The 13,639-nt window shown below is 34.7% G+C and overlaps 1 protein-coding gene across 2 annotated transcripts; it reads right to left on the reverse strand.

Annotated features, from left to right (window-relative positions):
- Positions 1-11: 11 nt before the first annotated feature.
- Positions 12-13,320, reverse strand: LOC113675708 (asparagine--tRNA ligase, cytoplasmic). Of its 2 annotated transcripts, XM_027192302.2 has the most exons (24): positions 13,212-13,320; positions 11,082-11,280; positions 10,735-10,826; positions 10,539-10,607; positions 10,121-10,213; positions 9,231-9,320; positions 8,869-8,947; positions 8,586-8,656; positions 8,179-8,265; positions 7,784-7,870; positions 7,165-7,221; positions 7,000-7,040; positions 6,395-6,431; positions 5,994-6,071; positions 5,331-5,452; positions 4,557-4,626; positions 4,359-4,424; positions 3,529-3,557; positions 3,282-3,366; positions 2,998-3,045; positions 2,609-2,692; positions 2,159-2,221; positions 1,221-1,289; positions 12-326 (listed from the first exon to the last, which is right to left on the reverse strand). In XM_027192302.2, exons 2-24 carry the CDS (start codon positions 11,257-11,259, stop codon positions 195-197), a joined length of 1,827 nt encoding a protein of 608 aa, XP_027048103.2. In that variant the 5' UTR covers positions 11,260-11,280; positions 13,212-13,320; the 3' UTR covers positions 12-194. The 2 variants fall into 2 exon arrangements, with proteins under 2 accessions (XP_027048103.2, XP_027048104.2); XM_027192303.2 differs by lacking the exon at positions 11,082-11,280.
- Between the last annotated feature and the right edge of the window lie 319 nt (positions 13,321-13,639).

A 13,639-nucleotide genomic window follows, 5' to 3' on the forward strand; every position in this document is an offset into this window, starting at 1 on the left:
TTCTCAGCACATTTTGGGAGCACAATTCTTTATTTTGTGAGGCAGGCACTTGAATTGTTATAGAAGTATTTTAACACTTAGTCTAACTATTGTAACACTCTAGCTGTTAAGGAACTGCCATAGGTACGCATTTCAGTCTAAGTCCCATATTGACTGGTTCATGGTCATTTAAAATTTTTTGAGGAACATCTGTTTTATGGTCGACACCTTCCAGTAAAGCGTGGGTACAGACAGACATCTCTGATATGCTGTCTGTTCAGCAGCCATGTGAGGAATCGCTCCAGTCCCAAACCATATCCACCATGTGGGCAAGAACCATATTTCCTCTGTGAGTAACAACAACAAAAAAGAGGACACATTTATTTGTCAATTTGATCATCAAAATTGGGTGAAAACAAAAGGAATGATTTTGGTACATATTATTGGTGAAGTCCATATATCAATTTGTAACATGACAGATACTATGAGAACCCTGATTGGTCTAAAAACTTTTTTTTTTTTCATCGGTAATCCCACAGAGCCTCCAGCTCATGAGTTACAAACTGTTCTCATGTTCTACCAACCTAAGTGGGTTACTACACCAAGAGAAAGTGCAGTTTATTGCCTAAATAGTCTTGATTAATATTTCCAGAGCCTTGTGTTGGAGCCCATTGCTTTACTGTACAGAGAGACTTCCAATTAAGTTTTGAAAGTAATTCCAGGTACTGTACAAGTAACATTTGTTTTATTTCACTACCTCTCCATGATTGCTCCAGAAAACTCATGCCAGATTTTTGCTATTTTTATATTACTTCAGTTTTGTTTTCAAAACACTTGTACAAGATGCACTTTATCTTTAAATACCACAATGAAGAAAAATTCCAATGAAAGCTAATTCTTTAGATATTCACCAACATGTAAGTAGTCTTTCTTCTTTAGTTATTTGTGATAATAGCTGTGAGTGTGTATAGATCAAAACAATATTTTCAGATAGAGAACTTTATAACCCTCCATTTCCTGGACAGTGTGTTATTATTGCACAACGTATTTTTACACTTTTTTCACCCCTAAAAGTAAGAAGGTTAAAACTGGTCCTTGAACTCAGCTCTACTCAAAGGCCATTCCATTTTTACCCAATCCCAAAGAAAAGTGTCTTGAACAAGTGACCAGTAATCATTAATAAAACACACTGCAAAAAAATTTGCCCTTAAACCTTAAGTAATTCAGTAGGAAAGACATACCTGGTCAGTGTACCAGTAGTAAGGGCTGGGGTCAATACCCTCTCTCTTGTAACCCTCCAGCAGCTCCTCCTAAACAAATCGAAGGTATAAACATCAATTCAGGAACAGGGTAATGTGCCAATCAATTTGAAGCTTAAACACCCTGCCCACTCCCCCCCCCCCCTCCCCAAACAACTGACAGGCATTCTACTGTTGTCTGTCCTGGTAGGTGGGGGATTTGAACCTTATCTGGCCGAGTTGGGGGATTTGAACTGGAAATGTCAAGTCTTTCTGGTGGAATACAAGTATTTTACCTAAATATGGAGGTGTCCAAAGGTAAAGATTTCTCCTTCCCAAGTGGAGTAGCTCAGAAGATTGTTAATATTTATCTTTCACAAAAAAATTGGCCACCAAATAAATCTGCACACAATGTTAGCCCCTGGGATGGTGGTTGAGGGGGGGGGGGGGGGAGAAATATGTTGAAGCTTGATCAATTATTGATCAATTAATTTAGTATTAACCCTTTTATCTCTGAAGATCTAATGGTTAATTCTCCCCTATCACTTATGTTAATAGATATGAGAATTTGGTGTTAAATCAAGATAACAATTATTCCCTTATAAGTTTGAGTATTCTTGTTGACTGTTTGCTGGATAATGTATGAAAACCATAGGGAGACTTAGGTTATTGCACATTTGCTTCAAGTTGTTTAACTAAAACATTGTTAAGTATTCGGAATGTTTGTGCTAAATTTATGTCTTGAAAGGTTAAGTGTTCAATGGTGGAGAAATGCTCACTCAGTTTCTCACTTGTTTTTAGCTAAATGGAAGATCTCTTATCTGTAGGCCCTACTTTTTTAGGGGGAGTCACTGATGCAAGGATCATGGTATCAGGACACTGCACCAAACTACACTAAAATTGTAAGGAACACAAATATGTCATCCTTTCCAAATACTTACATATTCCCACATCCTCATGGATCCTCCAACAATTTCACCAACTCCAGGCATCAGGAGATCAACCTAAGTTTAACATGCACACTTTTAATGATGAGCAAGGCATGGATGCCCATAAGCAGGATGCAACCTTTGTGGTCACATTTTCCAAAACTACATGTACATGTCGATATGACGAATATTTTATTAACCTTTACGTTGTCAAAAAAGGTAGTAGATGCTGTAGGAAATCTAAAGTGACTGACACACTCCACTACCTCTCAATCTTGGTTTTTGTTTTGTTGTGGTTGTTTTTACTTTCAATGCATTCCTATTAATTTGTTACTAACATTGACAAGAATGCAGACAAAAAAATGTTTGAACAATTTTGACTAAGATAATAGATTATAGCCACTACAACTCTACATTTGTAGAACTTGGCTTACAGGCTTTCAAAAAAACTTGTGTACTTACTGATTCAGTCAGACCCTTGTCCTCTGGACATCTATACATGTAGAAAGACTTAATGTTGGTAGGAAAGCGACACAGCAGGATTGGCTAGAACAAAAATGACGACAAAATTAAACCCCTTACATCCTAACATCAGTATACATATTCTCCACACTTTTCTATGTGCTACAATCATGGGTTACTGACCAGGAGAAATTGTTGTACACTCAAGACCTACTTAAGTTAGCCATTGTTTTCTTATTCTCAAAACCCTAAGTGTTTGATTCAATGGTGATACTGTGAGGAGAAATTAGACACCAATCAATCTTAAGAGTAAATTAAAGGGTTATACAAAAAAAATTATCATGATGGTAACTATTCGGAGTTTATGAATGACTGAATGACTGATTTACCTCATTGATCTGGTCTGTCATCTTCCTTTCTGGCATCTCAGGAATGTCCTTAACAAGGAGACCCAAGAAGATTATCACTAACAGAGTACATTCCACTCTAAAACATTTTTAACCTAAGTTAAAGGACTCTATTATCAGGCACCTCTGAGAATTTAAAGCAGTATCCACATTGAAAAAAAATTTTGAAACTCTATGAGGTGGATCCTCAGAACTGTTGACATATCAACTTGAAATCGATATCAAATGTCTATATTTTTACTCAGCAATCTACTGAAATTGCACACCTCTCCAAATTCATAATAGGTGCCATCTTCCTTTTTAATGTCATGTTCTTTCAGGTATTTGATGGCATCACTGTAGTTCATTCTCCTAATAAAAAAAATGTCAGTTATAATATATATAAGTATTACCCAATAAAGAAGAAAAATTATTTGGAATTTTAAAAAACTGAAATCCAAATTCAATCCAAAAAAACTGATAACTCTTTTTGAAACAATCTAAATATATTCATGCAGTGCTCAATGGACTTACCTGAATGGTCTCTTGGGTGGCTTAAAATCCTGAAGGAACACAAAAGATTTCACATGTAAGTTAAAAGTCCTTGGGATAATCAGGCTACCTTCTAGGCACTAATTGTTATCTTAACATACAAATATTTTGATAAACCCTCCATCTGTTTTTCTTCTGCCTTGCACATTAGAGCTAAATTGTTAACAGAAATGATAATTATTGCCAAAAAAATTATTATTAGTAAATGATGATTATTAATAGTAACTGAATTATAATCATTGTTATTTATTTTTTATTTATTTGACTTGTACTAAGTACATAACTTTTAAATATGACAAATAATAGTTAGATGACAGGTAATGTAAATTGGTAAGAGAAGAAGAAGAAAAAAAAACTGAAAATAACAATAGTGAAGAGGAAAATTCAGTAAGGGACAGTCACAACAGAGCAAGCTCCAACTAGGTGAAAGCCCAATAAAAAAAACGGTAGGGGAGAATTTAAGCAAAATATTAATAAAATAGATAATTCACTAAAAATATCAAAATATATGTATATAACTATAAGAATTTACATGTAAAAAATATATATCAATTCTTATTTCAAGATTAATAATAATTACTAATACCTACTAAAAACAACACTGACGAAAACTGCTTAAATTTCTAATGGAATAGTACTTAGGACACAATGATTTCCAAGTATAAACATTATCCTGATCAAACATTTCAATAAGTGCTTTTTTATATGTTAGTAATGACTTTGTACCTTTTCTATCTAATAACAAATTTTATTGTGTTACTTAAGCAGGATCAGTTTCTGCAGTTTTCTTAAGATTTCTTGCCTGTACTTACTGGATTAAATTCTTTGAGTATGTCTGCATGGGGAGATTTCAGCACTCTATCCACAACATCACATACCTGAAAGGACAAATGGAAGTACAAAAATTAATTGATGGCCTCAGTTTACATAACATTGTAATAAAATATGACACTTGGATGATAAGTAATCAGTAAGCCAAACCAATAAACAGATCAAGTGTGTTTCCATACCAAATCTTCAATTCTGTCCAGGAGATCATCAAATGATATAAAAGGACATTCAGCTTCCACATGAGTGTATCTGCAAAGTGAAGAAATAATTATAATTGCTTTTTGATGTGAAAATGCAGTTTTAATCTAAAATTGTTGGTTAGTTGTTCTACTTACTATATAGTTCAACTTTCAATGCTTTGTACAGTAATTAACTGAAAATGACAGAAATTTCTGTTGAAACATGTTTTACAGACTCAAAACTTTTGTCGCTTTCTTTAAATTCTTGACTTGTCTGCTAATATCAAGGCACTTTTAATCATTTAAAATAATATAGCCTGGCATCATGTTTACACAATGAATGCTGAAATTCTGGACTAGCTACCTTACACGCAATTCCCTACATTTCCAAGAATCAAGGAGTGGGAACCAAGTGCTACATGGGCATACTAACCACAATTGACTGCTTAAGCAGACTACATTTAAAGCAATGGGCATATATTGGGTACCACAGTTTGAATTTGTTTTATTTTTCTAGTTTTTGCTCTTTTAGATGAGTCAGTGGATGCTTGAAGGCTCATGTTACAAATCTAGGTTGCCTAAATTGCACAACTGTCAGTTGCCTGTGTCAATCAGTCTCTGCAAGAACACAGCCTTGCAACTAAACTTGATCTGATTGTTAATTCTCCCTTCTAGCTAGTACACATTTCCCTTGCAAATTAGTTGGGATCATTTTGTGTTAGATTACGATAACAACTTCCACCTGTTTGCTACAGGTAACCAACCAGCACTTACTCTGACAAGTGCCTTCTTGTACGCGACTGTTCAGCTCTGTATGACTGAGCAATACAGAACACATCACCAAGTGCTGGGATTACTGTCTCCAGGTAAAGCTGGGATGACTGTGTCAAATATGCCTAATAATCAAATAATAACATCATACAATTTAATATGTAAATTCATCAAAAGGCATATTCACAATAGTGCTTGTAATTATGAAATTCAAACTGCCTCTGACACAACTATCTCAATGAAAATCAACTTTTCCAAATCATGCCTCTAGTTATATACAGCATTACAGAAAATTTGTTCTTTTTTTAAAAGATCAAGTTTTCTGAAATCCCACACCTTAGTACTTCTGAATAAGCTGCCACACATTTAAAGGTCACAGCCTTGAAAAAATGTTAACTAAAAGACTAAGATATTTCCTACACAGAGTAACTGAAAAATAAAAAATGCAGTGTTTGATGATTGGTCAACAGTACAAGCAAAGAAATTTTACTCAAAAAAAAAACAACAACAACAACAACAACAACACCTAAATAGCCTTGAGTAAACCAATTTTCCTACATACATGTATCACACTGATATCCGATGGAAAATTACCCATTGACCAACAAAGGCCTATAAATTACCTAATTTTTTGTACCTAAGCAACACATAAAGTTCAAAACTTACTGGTTCACCAAAATAATTGAAATCAAAGAGAGTGGATCCTCCTTCCACTTGTGTTTGCACCATGGTAGGTGGAAATACCTGTCAGAAGACAAATAAATACAATTTAATATTAACTGATAGTATTCTGACTCAAACTACAACTAATTGTCTGTAGGAGTATCTGTTAATTACATGCATCTTTCAAACTTAACCTAACTCGTTGTTCTCATCACATATTACTTAGTTATTGTTTAAGATGATCTCAAATGAAAATGGTATGGTGTTGGATGGATTTCCTATTATGGACAAAAATTGAGAAAATACCATTTTTCCTGTAAAATGTACACTTATTTGTATGTATCATGTGTAACAGAAAATTAATTGACTTTTAGTCACTTCTGATTAACTTTCAAATGTGTTACCTCATCATAACTGCGATTGAAGTAATGAGCTCTGAAACTAAAACAATGAAGTTCTTTGAATACATCATTGCAAGTTAGCTTTCTATTATTGGGAACTTGAACTCTCAGTAAATTGACCAAAATCTGGTATTAACCTTATGACACGAACATTATAATAGTCCAGAAAAGAAATGTCTCCTTGATTCAAATGGAATATATCTTGAAAAATTATTCATAATTGCATAGTAATGTTCATCAAATTGTCAATGGTGAGTCTAGATTTTGTGTATTTTTTCCAAGATCCCTGGCAGCAATAGGAATTATGGCAGAGGTGATCCATGGGGGTATGTATGTTTACTTTAACCACTCTCACAGAACACATGCCAGTTACCATATTCAGAGAGAGGATACAAGGGTTGTAAAACCAATGATTGCATGTACATGCCTATTTACGAAGCATTGTGGGATATTTACCATTTTTGGATGACTATTAATGGCATATTAAGTGACAAGAGTGATATTACTGTCCTAAATCATTCCAAAAATGTCCTGTTATTAAAGACAGTCAAAACATGTGGAGTTTACATGACACTATGTTTAATCTAAAATAAATGTAGCTCACTAACCATTGTGTAACTGTTGAGCGCATTCTCAGGATCTTGGAAACCTAAGATGTACAAAATGACTACATGTAGGTCAGGATGCAAAACCTGTATTGTCAGTATTACCTCACAGCAAATGCGTCAATTCAGGAGTGAGAAATTAAAGGAGAATTTCAATATTGAACTCACCGTTTCACCTCTCAGCATAATATGCCGATTGTCAAGCTGAGTGTCTATGGCAGATTCCTGTTGATAAATTAACACTAAATTAGCAATGCTAAGCTTTAAGTTTCAGCCTTTTTTCATCAGAACTCATGTTATTAGGTAATACATGTAATCTTACATTTTAAAAACCTAACTTGTAAATATAAGAAGTGAGAATTCACATCTTCAATGAATTGCTCCAATCTTTTTGAGTGAATAACTATCTTTAGATATGTAACAAAGTTAGAAAAAATGTTTCTTGGTAAGAATATGAACAGTAAAGATAGTAAAACTTCTATAAAAGTCCTGAACCCTGTACTACATACAAATAACTGAATGTGTAGTTGATTTATTTTAACCTTTTCACTCTCAAGATTTCATTTATTGAGTAATTCTTCTTATTGTCTACTATACAATTCTTGTGATGTTAGTTTGGAGAATTTGATATTGGATCAACTAATAATCCCCTAATTGATATTTGTCTTTATTCCTATTTCTTGTCTGCTCAATATTGTATTGATATTGTGAGGAGAATTTCTGTCTTGGTCACTCATGGGACTTAAAAAGGTATTTTTATAACTTGAGCATTCTTAGATCTCCTGACCTCGTTCACCAGGTTATCAACTCCACCAGCAGGGGAATCCCCAACAAGTTCCCAGAAATCTACAACCATTTCGTGTCCACCTGGAGCCTGAAGGGAAAAATTAAGTTACGCTGAGATATGCATGAAATTCATTTCAACCAAATGCAGGAGAATACCTCCAAGACAAACATAGAGCAGGTTACCAATAAGCCCTCTTTAGAATCCAGGAGAAAAGAGTGCTACTTATGATTTTTAAAAGACTAGCAGGTGTGGATCAAGGACTGAAACTGATATGGTCATCATGGAACAAAATAGAACTTAAAGCCTAGGATGTAGAGAAGTAGGAAAGGATCATGAATGCCTTATTCCTAAAAGAATATTGAAGGAGATGATGAAGAAATAAAAAAGTGCCTTACTGTTTTTCCTTCTGGAAGTGCCTTGATTACACCATAGAGACACACAGAGGCTTCAGTGGCCAATGTTACAGCCTCATAGGTCTGACACTGAGAAGTGAAAAAAAAAAAAATCAGTACTCTAAGATATAGTCAAGAATTAAAATATTATTCATTCACTTTAGCTAGCTTTAACATGATCACCAAATTTTACATTTAATTAATAATTAGATTCAAGTGTTACAATTTTGGTTGGAAGGAAAAAAAAGGGAAATTAATTAAACTATTAGAGGCTATTAGCTCTAATAGTTAATATACTAACACTAAACTTTGCACACATTTGAACAGGGCGATCTTTAAAGCCGCAGTGTACCCATGTTGACTGAATTTTTTGACAAGAATAATCCAAAGATATAATTTGTGTTGCTTACCAAAAGATCTGATAAGACACACTGAAGAAACCCATTGCCATCTCGAAGAACCATAAACATCAGGTTTTTACCTGGTGCAAAAATACAAGGGAGAATATAGTAAAACATATCAACTTATCATCTTACCATAACATTCAGTTATACCAAGAGAGATAAAAAATTCAAGCTATTTAATCTTTTCAATTACTTTACAAGAAATTATGGCAGGACTGCAGCTTCTGTGGAGCCACAATCATGACCTAAAAACACCTTTATAGACCTGATACTGTCCATAGAAACTCACCTTGTCTTCGGAGTCTGTGAACCCAACCAAATACCTTCACTCTCTTGTCACGGTTAGCTACTGACTCACTGATCTGTATCTGTTCAAATTATTTCAAAAATAAAATACACACAATTTGAACAATTCATAGTAAGAGTACCCTTGAAAGAAATTGAAATTAGATTTAACATAAACTTGACAACAACAATGGAAAAATTTATATGCACCTTATTTCCTTCCACATTATTTTTCAGCATTAATTTTAAGTGTTCAATAACAAGTGGATTTTTGCAGCCAGAAATAAGAAAGTTCCACGTACAGATTAAAAGCAAATGATATGTAAAGTGTAGTGAGTACCACAATGCATGTGTTTAAATGCTTACCCTTGTAGCTTTTGGCAAACTCTCATCCTCCTTAATAGTAACTTTCTTGGCCTCTTCCAGATTCTTCTCTCTTTGCTGTGCTTTTTCAGCCTACCATGTGACGTAATGTAACACTAATTAGTAACTACATTAATTTTATACTGTTATGCTCCAAAACTGCACATTCAAAGGACTATGAATGTAAAGTGACGTTACTGCAAAAGTACTGCCTGCACTGGTGAAATCTCTCTCATGTATGAACATGTATGTATTTGCGATCAGTATTTAGACAGGGTGGCCCACTTCAGCTCAGAGCTGATTTAACCCATTGGGCCCATATAAACAATAGTAAGGCTCAACCAAAACAATGGGAGCTGCGTTTCCTACTCTTTGTGAGAAGTGTGTGGGTTTTTTAACATCCCAGGGCTGCTAACCAGTAGAGAAATGATGCAGGAGATGGGGTCTATAGCTTATCTTCCTTACCCAAGAAGACTAGAATGTCTAACGATCTGCTGATTATGTCGAAGCAAAGGTAACACATTCTCCTCAGTTATTTTAAGACCCTGTGAGTTGGTCCAGTCTAGGGCTTGAACCCTCAACCTCTTGCATGACAGTCTAGCATTCTACAACTTGAGCTAACCAAGCGCGATTTCCTAACAACTCTCTGTCTGCTTTGTTTGGTTCAAAATGCCGATGACAACAAGGACATTCCAGTTGAATGTTTGATGTCAAAGTGCATCAAAAGTAGTCATGCAGGTGTATGATTCCTTCATCTTATGGCCTCCCACCTCTTCTCCTGTCTCAGCTTTAGTACTGCTAGTATTTTCCCCTTGAAACTTCAAGGTGCCTCAAAATTCTTGATTAGTACTTTAGCATATCAATTATACTGAATGAGAAATAGATTCCATCACCTCCTTCTTCTCTCTGTCTTCTGACTTCTTTTTTTCCTGTGCATAAATCTTGGTCACTTTCTTCAGCTGAGCCTTGGCAAGTTTTTCATACCTCTGGAATCAAAGTGAAATACATTGATCAACCCAAAAATGCACTCATTAGTTTGAAAATTTATGCAGGATCATTTATCATACATGAAATGAGTAATACTCATAATAGCATTAAGAATACATTATGTGGTTTCCTTCTGAATTCTGGAAGTTGACAAAAAGAAGGAATGTTTGGTAAAGAGCTGCAGGAACAGAGAGGAACAAGGATTGTCTAGGAAGGGGAAGGTCAGAAACAATTCTCAATTGCCCAGAAATAAAAAAAACCAATTCATTTTATAATAAGCTGGAAATTTTGAAGAGAAAGTAAATTAATGAGCACTATTAATACCTCTCCATCAGCTTTACCATCCACCATAATTTGAGGTAGAGGTTCCTCTCCATCAGTGATGCGCAAAGCCTTGAACAAGGAAAAAATGCCACATGTTCCCATCAGCTATATTCAATGTATTTCCAAACCAACAACTAAGCTGCATCAGAATAATTGACTACATGTAAACTAAATTGTGTTATGGTGGAAAATATACCTGCATAACAGTTTTATATGGTTTTTGAGCAGATCCATCTCCAGACTCATCACTTCCTTCTTTTTCCGAAGTGTAGATCACTGGGCCATTGGCTAATAAAGAACAATTCAAAGGGGGAAAAATGGTGATATTCCATAACAACCGCAGCATGAATACCCTGTTAGACAAATCTCTGTAAGGAGTTTTCCTTTATAAGTAATTCATGCCACATATATACTGACCAACTAAGGTAGATTTCTAATGTATCAAATTGAATGAATGAAAAGGATCATTAACTAAAAGTTAAGCTGTGTTAATTCCATTACAAGAGTACGCAAGCACATAAAAGAATGCAACACTTCACTAACCTATGCTCTTAAGGGGGCAATACATTCTAATGGCCCTTGTTAAGCTAACTTGGTTTGCACTGTCTTGAGCATGGGCCTTTATGAGCCTATATGGCTTACAGCAATGAGCCGAACGAGACAGCTTTAGGGTGCATAGCCAGGTCCCCCTTCGAAGATAGGAAAGGGAAAAGTAACGCATCTCTAGCTAACTAGCTAGGACCTGGAAAAAATTTCAAACAGAGAGACTACTATATCTTATGGAATTTTATAAGAAAAATTGTGTGGAATTTTTGAAGGTGATAACAGAGTGAAAAATTAAAAAACCTTTTTGGAAAAGTCATACTTGAGTCCAAGAATAATAAAAAAAGCAGATTAAAAAATTTTTAATTGGAGCAAACCAAAACAAGAAATGTATATTTTCAGATGTATGGAAACTAATAAACAACTGACTCACAAAATTTGCCATAAAGGTACCTGTGTTCCTAAGTGTTGCTAAAATCTATCAATATGAATGTTAACAATTAAGTAGGGTGCAAGTAAGATTGCAGAACAAGGGTTAGCTTTGAAAAAATACAAGTCACTGAGTTTTGAACATAATAAAGCAAATTCCTACATATAAAAAATACTACAAAACACTAATTGGCTGGAAAGTTTGAAAAATCTGTCTGTCAATAAGTTTCAAAATTAATGTTACTTAAGGATTGGTAGTCTTTCCTTGATATTCTGGTGTATGTTTTTTTATCAAATTTATCAAACCTTCCCTAACTTAACCGCTTCAACGACTAGGCAATTTAGAGTGCCATTATTGAATAGCCCCTTTTTATATGACTCCAAAATATCTGGCTAAAATAATCTCAGTGCAATGCCATTGACATAGAAGCACTACTTTTGTTTACTGTTTCTGAAGAAGATAAATAAATGTTATTGCTCTGATAATACCACAAGTAATTAATTCTTTAGCTCCAAGAAGTGAAGGAATTTCCCCTTTAAAAATCGATACATTTCCAAGCAGATCAGTGATGAGAAGAAAGACAAAATATCAACATGAATATTGTCTAATTAACTCCAATTTCTCACACTTAAGTTTTAGCTTGTATGGTAAACAGTGGGGAGAGTTAATATTTAGATCTTGGACTGTCAAAGGGCTTTGACCTCTAAAAGTACCTAGCATCTAATTTCTCCTTATATTTTCACCTCTGGAACAATCATCAAGGTCAGGAGAATAAAGGAAATGATCACCAACTAAAAAAAGCTCTTGAATATATTGTCAAACAAATTCTCCTTGTCAGTACCTCGGGAAATATGCGGAGAACAGTATGGAGAATATCATACCCATGTTAAGGAAAAAAGATAAACTATTATAACAATTATATTAGACTTAGCTAAAATTGGTAAACGACCTACAAGACTTTGTCTACAGAATTGCTTGATAATTGTATATTCATTTTGCTTTCAGCAATTTTAAAATTGCTAAGCAATAATTATCATTACACTTTGGCATGCTGTGTTCACCAATCAGGATACGACAGATATCATGATAATTAACATAAAATATGTAAATAGCTAGCCAAAACTATCCTTTCAAAATATGGTAACATTTCACGGACTTTCTCAAATGAAGAAAAATATGCAAAACAACTTAAAAAACCATCAAAGCTATGAACTTGATCATGTCATGCCTGTCCTGGCATGTACATACTTTTACTTTCGATTTCAGAAGCGGAAGAAAGAAATGAGAAATCAGTCCAATGGACGATAATTGATTGCTGAGAAATTGAAAAAACCTCTTACACAGTATTTAGGTTTCTTGCACGTAATGCAAGAAGTGTGCAGCTATAAATAAAAGTATCTAACCACAGTTCCCGGACACCTAACGAAAACGGTGTGGTTAAACTGCAGCCATTTTTTTTTTCATGGCATGAAAAAAAAATGGCTTCGATTAATGTACAAATTTTGCACGCGACTATTGAATGGCTTGAAAATCAATCAATGCCTGACCTCAGTTGGATAGAGTGCTCGAAAAAACAGCTGTAGTCTTTTATCAAACGCCGTGTTTCACGAATTACTCGAGAAATCTCGAAAGCTGGTTCAATATCTGTATAGCACTCTACAAGAGCTTATTCTTCTGGAATCACGTGGACCTTCCCTTACCTTGTACGTCCATATTTTCCATGTCTGCGCTCAAAGAATCAGCAGCCATTCTTTTTTCCTCTTTCCACACTCTTTAAATTAAAGTAATCGGTTAAAAGAGGGAAAAGTTATTGAATTACTCAAATTTTGTACTCCTTTTTACAACTACTCCGACGGGTGTTGCATCAGGTAAAAGCGTGTCCCGAAATAAATGTGTCAGCGGATTTCCAAGTAAGGTGTAAATGCAGGGGTGAGGGAAGGGAGGTAGGGGATGAAACAACTTGTGTTAAACAAGCTTTGAGGTAATTAACGGGACTGATAAGACTTTCAGATATCTTTTAAAATATTTTTTGCAATATAAAAATAAAAGCCAACATATCACTTCATATTTGAGGGCTGTTATGTACTTTTTATCGGAAACATGCGCATCACTTAGCCCTCCCTAACTA

This window comes from Pocillopora damicornis, chromosome 4 (genome assembly GCF_964200805.1).
Source record: "Pocillopora damicornis chromosome 4, jaPocDami1.2, whole genome shotgun sequence".
Lineage (NCBI taxonomy): Eukaryota > Metazoa > Cnidaria > Anthozoa > Scleractinia > Pocilloporidae > Pocillopora > Pocillopora damicornis.